Source organism: Fukomys damarensis, unplaced genomic scaffold, assembly GCF_012274545.1.
Source record: "Fukomys damarensis isolate Sample0158 unplaced genomic scaffold, DMR_v1.0_HiC HiC_scaffold_1, whole genome shotgun sequence".
Lineage (NCBI taxonomy): Eukaryota > Metazoa > Chordata > Mammalia > Rodentia > Bathyergidae > Fukomys > Fukomys damarensis.
The window spans coordinates 44180952-44197848 of NW_022900913.1; the positions used below are offsets into that span (position 1 = coordinate 44180952).

The following is a 16897-nucleotide window of genomic DNA, read 5'->3' on the forward strand; positions in this document are numbered from 1 at the left end:
AAAACAAAATAAAAAAAAGTGCAACTTACTTGTTTGGTGCTCGATCTTGCAAATTAGTCAATGCAGCAAAGTTATTTCGTACAGTTCGCAGGCTAGCCAAGACCTATAACAAAAATGAATTCTTTAGACTTCTTGAATTGGTACCATTTTAAATGCAATTAAAATGATTTTTAAAGAGAAAACTAGCTCGAGCCAGTTCATGGATTTTCTTTGATTTTGCCAAGGTTATCTGAATTGCAGATTATAAAAAAGTTGTCAGGGTACTATTTCCTACATAAAATACTACTGCTCTGTGAACTTTGTGTGGCTCAGTACAAATTTGTTGAATAAGTGAATACCATTGATACAATACACTCACACGTGTGACAAGGCAGGACATGTAGCCTCCACCACCTCTATTAGCACCCTACTTTTAAAAGTTCATATTCGATCTGCAAAGTACACAGAGAATGAAAGTGAGACTGAGAACAAAGTTATAAGAACCTACTGCCCCTCCCTTCCTCCTAGAATAGCCAAATTTCCCCAAAATGGAACTCACATTGAGTGGAAACTCACATATAGGTGATCTTGGTCCCAACCAACATTCTAAGTTTATCTGAAGCACAAAAATCAAATGTCCTAATAAGGTACTACATAACAAGCCAAACTGCCTGGCTCTGTTATACATTAAATGTATAAAATTAGGAAGATTACAGAACCTCTCTGTACCTCAGTTTCCTCTCATGTAAACCTAGAGTGATATCTACCTCATAGGACTGTTGCGAGAATTATATGAAATGGCAGGCCAGGGGCCAAGAACAGTGCCGGGTAAGCAGGAAGCACCGAATGACTACAGGCCCATTATGGTAACATTCATTTGATTAATGATCTGGCATGCACATGAGGAATTTACTTAATGTCTATCAGTAAAACAAGCTGGCTCCCAAATTTCTAATTGTTCCAAGGGTTCCAGAACTGTTTCTAAAGTTTTTGGACCTAATACAGATCTAGACTAAAGTCACTCAACATTTTTTTTTTCTAAGACAAAAATGTCTGTTTTTGAAAATTGATATTACTCCAAACAAGTCAGAGGGAGCTGTTTCTTCTTTGTAACAGTGACCTGTAGCCTTTCCCTGAGTAAGCTGATGATGCTTCTGAAAGAGCCAACCAAGATTAGCTCAGTCACTGGAAAAACCAGGCTCATTATCACACAGAAATAAATCAGAGCTCTGAAAGGTCACGCTGCCTATGACGGAGTAGAGTATTTGAATAGAGAACGGCTGACTTCAGACCATGGCATCGTCTAAGAGGCATGAAATCTTGCGTGATGCAGAAACAAATTGGATAAATGGCCCATATAGGCTTAATTTATGATTTAAGAAGTGAACACCAAACACACTAAACAAAACATTCTAAGTAAGATTATAGCACCAGTGAATTTATCCCTTATCTATGCAAAAATTTTAACCTCAGAATTCTGAGGATTTTGCTTGGGTTTTTTTTTACATGGTTTTGAAGTTCACTACATTCGATAGTGGTAAACATAAACAGTATTACAGTAATTCATGTTCTATGCTCATTTGAAATAAAGTTTATTCTTGAAAGGAAAGTTTTATGAAAGAAATATTTTCCAGAGTCATTTTCCTCTACTATAATACTAAAGATACTGAATTATTTTGTTTTAAAATGCAATTTTATGTACTTATATTTAAATAATCCATGTCCTAGCATTCTGCAGAATTTATACAGAGAAGAGGCTATTAAGCAAAAAAGACAAAATAAAAAATGATTACTTCTGAGAAGAGGCAGATTAATGAACTGGAGAAAGACATTTATGCAGCACTGAAATCTGTTCTACTTCTTAAATTTTTCACTGAAGTATTATTTTTGCCCACACAGTCACCATCTACATTCTGTTACATGCATGAAATATTTTGAAATGAAAAGTGAAAAAGAAAATCTCTCTCCCATCCCTCTGGCATTCAGCTACTGTCCCCAGACACCTGACTTTTAGATTGTCCCTTAAACTTTGCTTGTACAAACACTGCTGCACTAAGTAAACCTGAAGATGCATCATTCCTGAGGTGTGCAATCTTACATCACTTTTTTTGTAGTAGGAAAAACAGTATTTTATACATTTTAGATTGTGTTAATCATTATCCTCTGCACTATGACAAATGTGATATTTGCAGAAATATTAAGAACACTTTCAGACTTATCTTTTAAGAGGTATTACCCTGTGCCTGGCTGATTGAATACGGAATGTGTGCGTGTGTGTGGGTGCGTGTGTGTGTGCGCGTGTGTGTATGACAAGTACCACTGTGTTTGCCTTTTAAAGGCTCCCTTGCATTTGCAGGGCACAAAGAGCAGGCAACTGCTGCTCTAGGAGGTGAGGAGAAATGGAAACTATTTGATTTTAGCCCCCAAGTTAAGGTCGAATTATTCTTTGCTTTTGCTTCAGGGCTGCTCTCAATCCCATGAATTAATTCAGCCCTCTAGGAGCTGTAGTCAGAGCTCTACTGCTTAGTTTTCTTTATGCCTTAACCTTCGTTAACCAAAGAGGTCCCTGGGATTTCTTTCACATAGCCTGGTATTAGAAACCGATGTAATTTCTTTCTCTTTTATACCTCCAAGTAAAAGTGTCATTGGTCAAGGTAAAAAAATAGCTCAGAATGATAAATGAAAAAAAAATATATATGAAAGAAATTCTGATGGTGATACAGAAGTTTCAGACAGAGATAGTTTACATAATAACCCATGAAGCTGGGATGTTATTTGTACACACAACTCTCAGACCTTTTAGGTGCTTTTCAATTTATTAACCAACAGAATTCACTGTAATCAGCAGAAAACTGTGGGTTTCACTCAAAAGCTAACGATAACTGGACATATATAATAACAAAAACTTTTGATATTTTTTATACCATATACACTTTGTGCCACTAGGTGGGGATAAAACACAAGCCATGAGATGCAAGGTTGTGCCAGGGAGAGTTGATGTGACGTGAAAGAATTCCTAACAGGTTTTACTTTCAGGAACAAACAAACAAACAAACAAATCCCCACTGCAATCAAGTTAGAATTATTTACAAGATAAAAGGTCATTTTGATTTAAAATCAAACATCTTCTCATATGAAACTGTTCTTGTATGCCAAAAAGTTATTGACAATTTCACCTCATTTAATCTAATAAGAATTCACACATCTAAAAGGACGCTAGTTGAAATTTATACCAAGGAAGGCTAAAGAATAGCCTCCACCCAAAGGCAAATGAAATGAGATAATCATCTTCTATCATTGCCTAACAGGGAGGGTCTGATGGTTCATCAAACCTGAGGATTTTGATGAGGCCACAAGATCCCTGCTGCTGGGTGAAATTGAAAGAGATATAAGCAGGGTGTTTTAATAAACATTGGTAATGTCCTATTACCAATGGAGCAGTAATATTCTATAGCATTCATAGCTACTGCATTTTTAAAGTTAAGTTTGTTGGTACATTTTAGGTATACAATATGACATTCGTCCCTGGGAATTTGTACCTTTACATGATGTATCTTGGCTCTTATTTTTTTCCCCATGTCCCTGCCCTCCCTTCAACCCCTCTACCCCTCCCTATTTACAAAGACTTTGTTTCCATTTTTTCCTTTTCTCATATTTATTCCTTTCCCTTACATATCCCACTTTCCCTTTCCCTTTGGCTCTTTTCTTCCTATTTCACGTTATCTATTGCACATTTTGATCCTTATTTACACTTTCAGTTTCTCATTCCAGAGAAACTAGTCACTATATACACACACGTGTGTCCTTTTTACTTCACTTAAGAGGATGGCCTCAAGGTACATTCATTTAGCTATAAACGTCTCTAGTTTCTCATTCTTTATGGCAAAGTAGTACTCCATTTTATTAAAGAAAAAGCCACATCTTCTTTATCCAGTCTCCAGTTGATGGGTAATTGGCAGCATTTTTTTTTAATCTAAAAGGGTCTCACACGCTGTATGCCGTTTAGTTAAAGGCAAATTTAAGCAGTTGTTCCTACCCTATATTCTCCAGTCAGCTATAGCGCCTTAATCTGAATGATGTAAGGATCTCCCCAGGGATCCAGGATATTTTGGTGGGCTTTTTCCTTCCTCAAAGATGGCACTTCTTTTAACATTACACACTTCCAGACGAGAACTCTAGCTGACTTAAGGCAGTTTTACAAGGGAGCCACCATCACAAACAATTTGACTAGGACCAGAGGCAGCTGATTAAAGAGAATGGGTTCTGATATTTCAGTAGTGCTGTGCATCCTTAGTGCTCTTTTGCCCCAAGGTGTTATACTCATGGGAGGATGAGGCTAATGGCCAACGGGCACAGCATAGTGCAGGGCAGAGGGGTTCCTCTGAACATCCAGCCTTTGAGCCTAAGGAGATTTTCACACCAAAAGACTTCAACACAAACATCAGGGAATATTACTAAATTGAAATGTAGTAATTGCAAATTTCAGCTGACACTTTTTCTAGGGATAAAGGATATCCTGGTTCCCTTGCAGGTGAAAGAATGGAAAATTGGAGGTAGAAAATGAGTTTAGGTTAAAAAGTAGCGTGAATTTTTAACTCTGATGGTGTTTTTGATATTAGACTAAGACATGGAGGGAAGTTGTAAGATCTTTCTGAAACTTGGGTCTATCTATGAAGGTTTAAGGTTTCAGCCATAGATAAGAAGGTGAGATAGATCTTTGTACAATGTCCTAAGTTCTCTTGTAATGTAGGATTTTATTCTCCTTGTTTCACAGGAAACCATGATTTGGAAAGATACTTTCATGTGTTAGAGATGTACTCAGGCACAAAGAAACAGATTCTGAAGAGGAAGATGAAACTGGAACTGGGAACAGATCTTTTACCACTTTAGACAGTGGGTGGCTATTTTTAGGAGTCATAAAAAGATAATAATGTATAGAAAAATAAACCTAATTGGATATAAAGTAAAGGTAAACAGTAGATAATTTGGAGGCTTGGAATTATGGGAGATTTTCTTCATTCTGCTTATATTTATTTTTCTAAACTTTTTATGCAATAAGATTTTATTTTGAGAGCAGTAAGGTTTTCTCACCACTTCACATTATGAATTTCTAAAGCCTAAAGCATGATAGGAAAAGTGTTTAGTTCTTTGGCCTACTTGCTAAACTTTTCTTTTGAGTTACTTGGTTAAAATCAGCACTTTTTTGTACATTGGACAAAGTAATTTTTGCATATCAGATCGACTGATGCTGGTAAAACTATTCAAGTGACACACTGGGTTTTTTAGTATTTTAATATTTAGTACTACAATCTTTAGAATTAAGTAGTAAGTGTTCTATCTTGTATTACCAAAAAATTTAGGAGTTGATGGTTAGGTCAACAATGTATGGTAGTGACCCCAATAGGGCTTATGAAAAGACCACGGGCAAACAGATGTTAACTGGTTCTTCTGTCTTACCTACTCCCTCAAGGATTTTTTTTTGTGCTGAAACAGTTCATGATTTAACATTATTTTTTTTCATATTCTAGTGGAACTTTCCAGATCTTATACCAAAGTAAAAGCCCATTTGTGAAAAGTATGATGAAGCCACTTACAAAAGAATCTGCCGCCTCTGGGGCAATGACTACTGTACCTTCTCCTAGGCAAATGAGACACTTTACTAATCCTAAGTGAAGTCTTCTGAGACTTTCAGGATTATTTTCATCCATCAGTTATGTCTACATATTGCACAGAGTTGGTCTATATTCAAAGTTCCAGTTTCAATGTATATATTTATATATACATTTTTAAAATTAAAGAGCTTATCATCATTATATGTGAAATTACTAAATACTAAAATTTAGTTTTTGGTGATTATAGGTACAAGAGAGATGTTTAATTATGTAAATGATTAGATTTTTTTAGAATTTAAGAGCACTGATGGCAGAGACCAAGTAGAATTTATTAACCTATTTGTTGGTGATCAGTGAAAATTATTTGAAGACAAGGTATCAGATACAGAAGTTTTTCAAATTTTATAATATATTTAGATATGTTTTCATAGTGTGTTAAGAGCTTAAAAATAACTATCTGAATAAACTTGAATGGGAGTGACTGATTCTGTATATTGTGATGATTTTCAATATATTTTAGGGTCGGGGATTTAGCTCAGCGGCACTGGTACTGTATCGTGAATGCAAGGTTCTGAGTTTGATCCCTAGTACCGGAAAAAAAAAAAGGGCCTCATTGTTTTCTATTCATCTATCTCTTAGCTCTTAGATAGGAAAATCTAAGTTCTCAAGAATAATCAATTAAATATACTTAGTTTTATAAATGTGGTTAAAATTATACTTTTTGGCATCAAGACATAGGAAGAAATCATGATCTCCAGCAAAATCTTAATCAAGATATTAACTGCCATCTGAAAGGGAGGTAGGCATATTCTATTTTTTAAATGCCAGCCTTAATTTAGAAAATCCCTATTAGCATTACATTGCCTATGGATAAATTAAAATTTTGGTCTTAATTACAGCCACAACAAATTTTTCACAAAATTTTAAAAGTAGAAAAAGCATACATAATCTTACTATCCAAACACTGCTGTCATTCATTTCAAAACAATATCTATGATATTTTAGAAATAAAATCTATATGATCAAACCAATAGTTATAATTTATTAGTAAATATTACACTTTTTAGAAACTTTCCTGACCATTTATAAGCTGGTATTATGTCAACTTTGACAATGTTATGAGGCAGGTAATCAGAACTGGAGGAGGAAACCAGACCTGGAAAAGTTCAGCAACTTACTCAACCAAGGAAATACATCTATTTATGACATAATTCTGATTAGAGTTCCTACAATTTCTTAGGATTACTTACATTTCAATATTTAGCATTTTTCAAATTAGCCAATGTCAATTTCAAGCCTTCATTATTACCCAGGTTAAATCAAGTTTATTCCATTCTGTACCTGGTTGTCTATACCAGGGCTCTCAGTTTCTACACTGCGCACTGTGAAAAATGCAAACACATGGACCCCCAAGTTTTTGGGTTTAATTGATCAGGGGTGAAGTTGTGTCACTGAGATAAGAGCATGGGAGGTGAATCTCACGTAGAGCTAGAGATGAAATGCACTGGTCTATCCCAAAAACATCCAGGAATTCACACTTTTCTATATGTTCCAAAACCTTTTAGGTCATTTTATCACCTTTTTGCTTCTACATTGTGTTGTTAAAATGTTTTTGCAGTATGTATGCCTAAAAGGATTATGCATGAACATGCCACTCAGCTAAATCTTTGTACAAATAACACATGAACAAAGGAGTAAATACGGTATCAGATTGAATTGATTAAATTTCAACTGCTGATCATGTACCTAATTATACTAAATGTAACTTAATGCATCGTATAGTCTTCTGCCTCTTGTGTTTATGTCAGTTAAGGAAATTCAGACCCATTTAACTCCTATACTCAGACAACTTGCCTTTCCTAAAGCAAAAAAAAAATAAACCACTTTGGGTCCACAGGGATATACAAAAAAGGTCTATAAAGGCCAAAATCACATTCTCTAGCACTGCCTTTGAATTACTAGATGAGGCACACAATTCATATTTTTTAGTTGCATTGATTTAAGATTAAATTAAGCACTAGAACCCCAAATTAAATTTCCCTGTCCGCAAGAAGTCTGCCCACTCGTCAAGCTGTGCTTACCTGAGCAAATGGAGTCACAATCAAGTCATCTCCATGTCTGAAAAATAAACCAAATCCTGTGTTAGAAGACAGCAATAACTCTGTGAACCCTTTTAATCAATATTACACGGCAAGTTCCATTTTATAAACCCCCATAGAGAATTACAGTAGCTCCATCCTTATGCTTCTGTGTATGTCCTTCCTAGACAGAGTTAAAACATGTCTTTTAGCATGTAAACCACTGTCCAGCTCTCTGAGTAAAGAGAGAAAGAAGTTCCGTGATCATGCAACAATGTCACTCTTGCTTTTTAGGCACACAGGATATGCATTCGTAGAAATAGAGTTCCAGCACTGGGGCCTGAGTATTCCTCTTGGCCTGGTATTGTAGGTGTTAGTGAGGGGCGCAGCAGAAGAACACAGCTGCTGCAGTGGCTTCCGTCAAAGGACCCTGGGCCATCTTCACACTTGAAAGTGTTCAGCATCAAGTGCTCCACACCATCAGGTATAAGTCTCTTACACGGGCCAGGAACTGTTGATGACATAGGACTGCACCATACACTAATTAAAAACCCCATGAAACTTTTCAACAGACTCATATCCCAGCCACTTTAGTTGTGGGGCAATGTTACCCTGTTGCTACAGCAATCTCAGCTACCCCCTGCTCATTATACAGTAGCAAGTTATCAGCATGACGTGTCTTGCAGGCACAGGGAAAGGCAAGAATAGTTAATGCAGCATTCTACTCAAAGAAAAATGAGAAAAGAGGGCTCAGAGAACTTTTTCCAGTATTTTTTTTAATATAAATCATTAGAAAGAAGGATTTCCCACATCTCTGTAGACTATTATGTGATCCAGCTAGCCAAGGTTTTTTAACCAAGTGGGTATAGGTATTGTGCCCAGAAAGTTTCTTGGACATGACCCTCATGGAGAGCAGTGCAACTGAATTGTCTGCTCACTTGCAAATATCTGAAAAGGACCTAAGTGGTCTAAAAGAGCAGTCATGAAAGACCGCATAGCTCAAGGGCCATGTAGACAATGTTCAAACTAGATCACTGCTTATAATGAGACCAGCTGTTATGGGGGCCACCAGATCACACAGAGAAAGGGTAGAAACAGAAGCAGAAAAAGGTAAAAATATACACTTCAAAAGAAGCAGATTATTATTTTGCATACTATTAGCACCAGAATTATATTTGACACCTGTTATTTGTAGCAATTATTCATAGACTCCTAAGAAGGTTGGACATCATATTTTATGAGCATTTTATAGAGGAACCAGTTGAAGTTCAGAAAGGTGTGAAAGCTAATAAATGGCAGAGCCAGGATGTCAATCAAAAAATCTCTTCTGAGGGTAATCCTAGCAAAATGGCCCACAATGAGAGAGGTCTGGTGTAGTGAAGTCATAAGGAAAACAATGTCCCAGAGGGACTAAGCAAGAAGAGATGAAGCTGAGGGGGAAGAAGGACCGGAGTACGAAAGAACACAGTGCATCTGAGCAACTACCATGAGAAGCTGAAAGATTCCAGAAAATGCCATGCAAAGCAGGAAATGCAAGACTAGAGGTTGGTAACGAGCCAGGAAGCAGTTCATTGAGCTTCTGTGCCAAGTGGGAAAGAGGTGAGTTTTACTCTGATGAAAACTTGAGTGTCAGCTCCAGCCCTGCCACCTTCTTACTGTGGAAGTTAAGCGTCTCATTCTCTTGATCTCATCTGTAAAAGGAGACGATAGTGTTTTGGGATCAAGTTAATAGTTTAAAGTATAGAGAATGTACTTAGCATGCAATTAACACTCAATAAACATCAGCTATAGTAATAATTGTTAGTAGTAAGGACTTTAATATCCCAATATCCCACTGCCTTTTATTTTTCTATGCAGTTAGGAATTGCAAAGATTGGAGAGAATTGATATTTAGTTAAAATGAAATTAAGACAACTTTGAGCCACAGTGAGACAAAACTGGATGGGATTGAGGTCTTGGAAGAGGTAAAAGTGGAACTAAGAAAATAAAGCTTTGAGGACAGAGGAGTTGGGGTATGAAACTAAATCAGTGTGAGAGAGAGAGAGAGAGAGATAGATTAAGGGCTTTGTGAAACAATTTATGAAAAAATACATTCATATAAAAAAGTAAGGAGAATGCTATGGTATGTGCATTTTAAATAAAATATCACTAATTTTTACAACAATGCTGCAATGTAGGGGCTATTATTCCCATTTTACAGATAAGAAAATTGAGGCTGCACTTGGTTAAGAGCTAACACAGCTAGTTCACTGCACAGCCATATCTAGCATGAGCCTACGATTTCACTGTCTCCGATTGAACAGCCTGAAAACATTAGAACTAAGGCTCTAGAAAAATGACAGAATGAAGAGGAAAGTGATAAAATGCAAGATTCTGGTAGAAAAGAAAGTTCAAAACTAAATGACAAAGTTCAGAAGGATGCCCAGGGCAGCCATCTAATATTTCTTCATTGGCCCATCATCCTGACCTTGTTTCCTGGGCTGTGTATAGATTTGCAACTTTCCTTACATACTGATTTTGAAAATATAACCTATCTCTCCTAGAGCAACTGAGAAATGCTTGGTGATATTTCAGTTTCTACAAAGCATAAATAACAAAATCCAGGGCTAAGCACTTTAGCATTTGATGATTTTTCACACACACACACACACACACACACACACACACACACACACACGGACACCATCTTAAGAGCTCATTTGCAGCTAACCATTCTTTCTGTTGTTGCTATTACTGGGGTTCAGGCTTGGGACTTTACACTTACAAGGCGGGTGGCTGAACCACCGAGCTAAATCCCCAGCTCTAGAGCCAACCATTCTTGTAATGAACAGATCAGTAAAACTGTGCAGTGTGTACTATATTTCTACTTGGTTACAAGTTCAAAGACCAAAGATAATTACAATAGAATTATATAGTAATACTCAAGATACTTCAAAGGTACCTAAGACAAAACATGTTATTTAAAAATCATTATTACAGGGTGAAAGGTATATATAAAAAAGACTGGCAATATACTATATCTACTCGATTTGAGAATCAAATAAACTACTGTGTCAGTTTGAGGGGCTGTGGAAGCCCTCAAGGGTGGGTCCTTCACACTGCTGGGTGGGTCCCAGAGGCTTGTCCTTGGTGTCCATGACTGGCCCCTGTGTCCCTTCCCCAGCCCTATTCCCCTGCTCTGCGTCTCAGCTGCTATGAACTAAGCAGGTTTGCTCCACCATGACCTTGCCTTGGAGACAGCCACTATATGACACTGTGAACCAAATTAAACTTTCCCTCAACGATCTGGGGTTCAATCCAAGGTACCAAAGAAGAACAAAAGAAAAGAAAACTCGGAAGGTTAAACTTTCCTCCTTTAAGTTGTCAGTAATGAATGGCTGTTGTGCCCTCGAAATAGGAAAGTTACTAATGTAGGGGTCTTTTGTTTTATTCCTTATAATTCCCTAACCTGACAACAAAGTTCATTTTCTAAATTGTCTTGACCATGGCAAAATGAAATTAATCCATTGAAATAAGTCTCCTATTTTTTTTTTTTTTTTTTTTTTTTTTTTTTTTTATTGAGCGTCAAACTCAGGACTTTGCGCTTGTGAGGCAGGTGGTGGCACCACTGAGCTAAAATCCCGGCCTGTATAATTTTTTACATGAATTACATTGGATTGAAATCAAAATTCATAAGCATTTTATGTTTCTTAAAACATTTAATTCTGTCTTTAGTTGAATGGCATTCCCAAGCTTTGTAAAAAAAAATAGGATATATCATGTTTAAGGTAATTTATTTAATGAGCTTTCTTGTCAAAGTACAAAGACAGTTATGATTTTAGTGAAGGAGATATGTCATTTAAAAAATTGCACAGAAGTGGTTTCTGCCAAATTATTTCTAGATTGTCTAATGATACCTAGCATTTGGGTGGCAGATGTTCTCTATACGGGGCAGGTTATATCTTGTCTGTTTCATTTCAAAAGTATGGAATGCTTAATTTACAAATATCTAATATACACTAAAAATCTGTCTTCAAGTCAATATTATAATAACTTTTTCTCAGATGTACTGTCACAGTGTAATGGAACAGGTAAAATATATTTTTATTTGTGGTTAGAAGAAAATAAGTATAATTTGAGTATGTCTTTTAAGTGCATCACATAATTTTTAGAAAAGGAATGACAATAAAGTTAAGAACTCCTATTCTCTATGCTTTTGCCATCCTGCCTCTACTTCTGTGTTTCTTACTACCTTTTCACCCTCTTCTCTCTGTAAAAAGAAGCCAAAAATGTAGATGAGAAACTGAAAGAGAGGCCTCCAAAAGCAATCCTTCTTACAGAGACCTTGATGGGACCCCTAAATTATTCACATACTGTACTTAAACATGGAAAATCACTTTGTCACCTTAGAAATATGTTCAATCACCAACAGAACCCGAGATAATTCTAGAAACAAATTAGGCTATGAAACTGTGGAAACTGTTTTGTTGGTTTTGGCATTGGGGGCAATTTGTAATACATTATCACCATGTATTGTTTCTTACCAGATTTTACAACAATTCTTTTAAAAATCCAAAGAACAGATATCCTATGAAATTATAAATAATGTAATGGCAATAATCATGTCTAATTATAATTACTGTAAACAATAATAGTAATTAATATTTATCAAGTTATTACAATGTGGCAAGCACTGCAAAATATTTTACAATGATGTTCTCCTATTAAATTATTTTGTAGAGGAAAGGGAGGCCCAAGAAGGTCACCAAATCACAGGCTCATGAAGTTATAGAGCCAGGATTTAGACTCAGGTCATATGACTTCAGGACTCTGCTCTTAAACAATGTAAAATTCTTATCTAGAATATATTTATTAGTGCCAAAACAATGTTTACTCAATATATTTTTCATTTCATGAAGATGAGAGTATTAAGATAATAAATAGAAATTATACAGGAATGCAAAAATATCAAAATAACAAAATCGAAACCGTAAAACAACATATTACCAATAACTTACAAAATAACATCAATAATCCTAATGATTTTCATGTCTTACAATCAAACATACAATCATGTCATACAAACAACATTTCTTTTAAAATCCAGTACACTGTTCTGGCTAAAAGTTAAATAACATTTGTCCGTAACTAGGGTGTGATAAGGCCATATATGTCACATGTAACAAAGACACATGAGGCTAGCATACTGGTATAGAAACCTTAATATATAAATATCTACATGTAAATTTATATATGTATAGTACATATTTGTTTGTAAAATCCTAAGGAAAGTTTGTGTGCTCTCCATCTTTTAACAGAAACGTTTTGCTTCCTGTTTGCCTTCTGTTTGCAGATGAGGGAGGAGAAAGGTACTGTGTATTGGGAGGGCACAACCATTTTTACTGATGTTAAAATAATTATATGTATTTTTGCCTGTACTGCTTCATGGGAAAATCCTTTAAAGAATATCTGCTCTGTAAATATACATTCTCACCTATATTTCATATGATTTAAAAAAATCTCACCTAACTTTAGAAAATGTTGTGATCTTAGATATATTTAGGTTTTTAAAATTCAAACATTTGTCATTACATTTTAATAACTTTAATAATTAGGAAACAACTCAGTAATAAGAAAGCAAATTATCCTATTAAAGAGCAGAGGACCTGAACAGACATTTCTCAGAATGACATAAAATGTCCAACAGCGTATATGAAAATGTGCTTAGTCTAACTAATCATTCTGAAATGTAAACTTAAACCATAGTGAGATGTCACCACTTACCTGTAAGAATTACCTTTTATTCAAAAGCAACAGATAAAAAATATTAACAAGGATATTGGGGAGAAAAGACAGTCCTTGTACACTAATCCTGGGAATGTTAAGTATTAAAAAATATAGCACCACCATATATGCAGCAATTCCATTTCTGGATATTTTTCCAAAGAAAATAAACTCAGAGTGCTGAAGAGATACCTACAATTCCATTTCATTGTTGCCCTGTTAAAAATAGTCAATATATGGAATAAGCCTAAATGTCCACCAACAGATGAACAGAGAGACTGAAGGATGTACGTACACATGGAGTGAGATTCAGCCTTGAAAAAGAGCAAAGCTCTGTCATTAGAGACAACAGGGATGAACCTGGAAGGTATTACGCTTGGTGAAATAAGCCAGGCACAGAAAGACAAACACCACATCATCGCATATACACGTTTGTTCTAAAATAAAACAAAACAAAATGCACACTTACAGAAGAGAAGAGCAGAAGCGGGTCTGAGTTTGGGATGGGAAAGTATAAGTTAAACAGTACAAACTATCAGTTAAATAGGAGGAGTAAGCTCAAGAGATTTATAAGAGGGTAATTGACTATTATCAATAATAAAGGGTAGTAATTTGAAAAATGCTAAGAGTAAATTTTAAATGTTAACACAAAAATGTTAAGTATGTGAGAGTGATGGAGAAATTGATTTAATAATTTCACTACATATAAACATTACTGAGTTTCATAAGTATATACAATTTGTTATATGTCAATTAAAAAATAATTAAGGCTTGACCTGATCTTTGACCAGAAAATTCTTAAAACAAAAACCCATAATTTGTCTCGTGTATGTGCTCACATTCTCTGTTAAAGATATGCACTGACAATAAAGCAAATAGAATTTGAATGTATTGTGAACAGAAAAGTTCTCTAGTCTGCAATTGGAATTTTGGCTTCATTATAGAAAATACATGATGACCACAAATGTGCTCTAATTTGTTAAGTTTTATGATGGCAAAGACGATGAACTCAAAATTATATAGCAACAAATCCAATTTTATTAATTTAAAAATCTCCTGTTTAGCACAGGAGATATATTCAGCAAGGATATTAAATTATTTTTGCTTAATGAAAATCAGTAGTACTCCGGGAGTTTCCAGGAGCTGATGTCACAAATGTCCTCAGAGGCTTTGAGTCCTGATCCGAGTCCAAAAAGGCCCAGTACGCAGTGGCAGGCTTTCACACGTACTTTCATTTTTTGTTCTAGGAACAAGCTCTTTCTTTTTCTTTTTTTTTTTTTTTGTACCGGGGATTGAACTCTGGTCCTTGCTCTTGCAAGGCAGGCCACCGAACTGCTGAGTTAAATGCCTGGCCCGAGAAGCTCTTCTTTCCAGGGGTGGAAAAAGTATCCAAGGAGTGAGGAGAGATAAACATGTTTTATGAAAGCCTACTATGTGCCAGACACAGACCTCTGCCAACTAAGTATCTAATTCTGAGCATTCTGCACTAACAGATTTTCATATTCCCACTCCCAAGACAAGGAACGAATACCTCATTGGAAATAAAATAAATACATAACTCAATGGTCTCACCCTTGACAGATGGCAGAGGTCAGAGGTTGCCAAATGCCAGCCTGAGATCTGGGGCTCACCCATTAGAATGGCATTGGTCTTTGTCAAAATGAGGGAAACACTGACCACGGAGTGAAGTGTTAAAAAGGGTAACCATATTCCTTTGGGAAACTCTCTTATTCTGATATTTGCTCTTTCTTTATTTTAATCGAGGTGAAAATACCTTTTAAAAACAAATTAATCTTATATTTTGATGGGAATTTGCATGTTACTGTCCTTTCACAGGCAAATTAAGTAATTAGGAACCCTAGGTCTGTTTTGCGGTGGCTTTTGACATTTTCATGGGTCATGAAATGCCAAAGGTATGGAAATGTGTGGTGTAACTAGACTTGAACCGAGGGTTTGTTTTGTTTTGGTACCGGAGATCAAACTTGGGACCTTGTGCTTGCAAAGCAGACAGCAGAACCACTGAGCTGTTTTAATAATGCTATTGTCTGGGTGCTTAAATTAATTAAACTATCCTATAGCCTCATAAAAGTATTCTAGACTTTAGGTGGTTACTGTCCAATAGAAATTTCTGTAACCATGGAAGTATTCTCTCTGTGCTGTACAATATGCTATCAACCAGACACAAACGGGCAGACAAAAAATAACATCAGCCAAGCAAACACGCCTGGTCTTGTTGGTTGTAACAAACCCGAAACTCTTTTAAGTACCAAACAGGAATGGAATTTGAGGCACAGAAATATGAGTTGTGTAAGAAGCCTTGGTTTTCCTGCAAGTGAAACATACTTAAAATTTTTTGATTTTGGGGTCATTCGTGGTATTTATGGAAAGATAGCATCATTCTCTGAACTGCTTAACGATTTTCTGTCAGTTATGTTGCGACCTCTCCCTTGGACAAAGGCTACTGGCTGTTTGTTCTCGTTCTGCTTTTAACTATCTGCTTCTAATGAGAGGGTTTCAGACTGTCTAGTATTTAGGGACAGCATTTTTTTTTTTCTTAACCCAAGGTTAGGAAAAATCCTGAAGTTTCAAGGCAATTAAGAGAAACTGAAAAAAAGCTGGACAGCAATTGTAGGGAGCAAATGGAATCTTCATCTAACCTGACCCAAACCCCAGCCCCAAGTGCCAAGAATCCGAGAGCAAAGCTCATTCTGTATTCCCAACTCGGATTTCCTGAAGAAAAAATGTGAGTAGAGATAAGGCTTTCTTGCTTATATTTGTAATAATAATTCTTGAAATGTTTCATATTGCAGAGATCTAGACATAACGATTTAGTAATACTCCACAGTACATTCTATCTCAAAAAAAAAATCACATAAATGCTCTGGCAGTGGGATTGTTTCTCCTTATATGGCTCAGACAATAGTAAAAGAGGCTTTAAGAAAGATTTTCTAGGGAGCTAAGACTCACAAGCAAAATAAATATTTTAAATGAGTGATGTGTAAGTGGAAATAGGTATTTATGTAGAAATCTCACTCTCAGTTGCCTGTCCCCTGTTTTGGTCGAGAGTTAAAAAAAAAAAAACTACATGAAGACAGAAATGCACACTCCAAGCATTTTTTGGTATTGTATTCATACATCTACGGTGTCTTCAAAGGATACTCCTGACATGGAGTAGGTGCTGTTGATATTTGTGCAATGAATAAAAGAATCATACTCATTCTAAAATGCCAGCCGCATAATACATTCTTTTATGTAGAATGTGCTGGAGAACACATACTCCTTGCTTCCAGTGGAAATCAGCTTTCTTTTTTCTCTCAGCCTGTCACATCTGCCTCAGTCCCACCGCCCACTATCAAGATTTAAAGTTTAGGGCTGGGAATGTAGCTCAGTGGCACGAAACCTGCCTGGCAAGCAGAAGGCCTTGAGTTTGATCCCCGGTACAAAAAAAAAAAAAAAAAAAAGAAA

General features: G+C 36.0%; 1 protein-coding gene across 3 annotated transcripts in view; it reads right to left on the minus strand.

Annotated features, from left to right (window-relative positions):
* Pde4d (phosphodiesterase 4D) overlaps window positions 1-16897 on the minus strand; it is a 1223725-nt gene that overhangs the window by 192532 nt on the left and 1014296 nt on the right. For all 3 annotated transcript variants that reach the window (XM_010626919.3, XM_010626922.2, XM_010626921.3), the window contains 2 exons: window positions 7673-7709; window positions 30-103 (listed from right to left, as the gene is read on the minus strand). In XM_010626919.3, the coding sequence (XP_010625221.1) occupies window positions 30-103; window positions 7673-7709 (111 nt within the window). The remainder of the gene's footprint in view (window positions 1-29; window positions 104-7672; window positions 7710-16897) is intronic.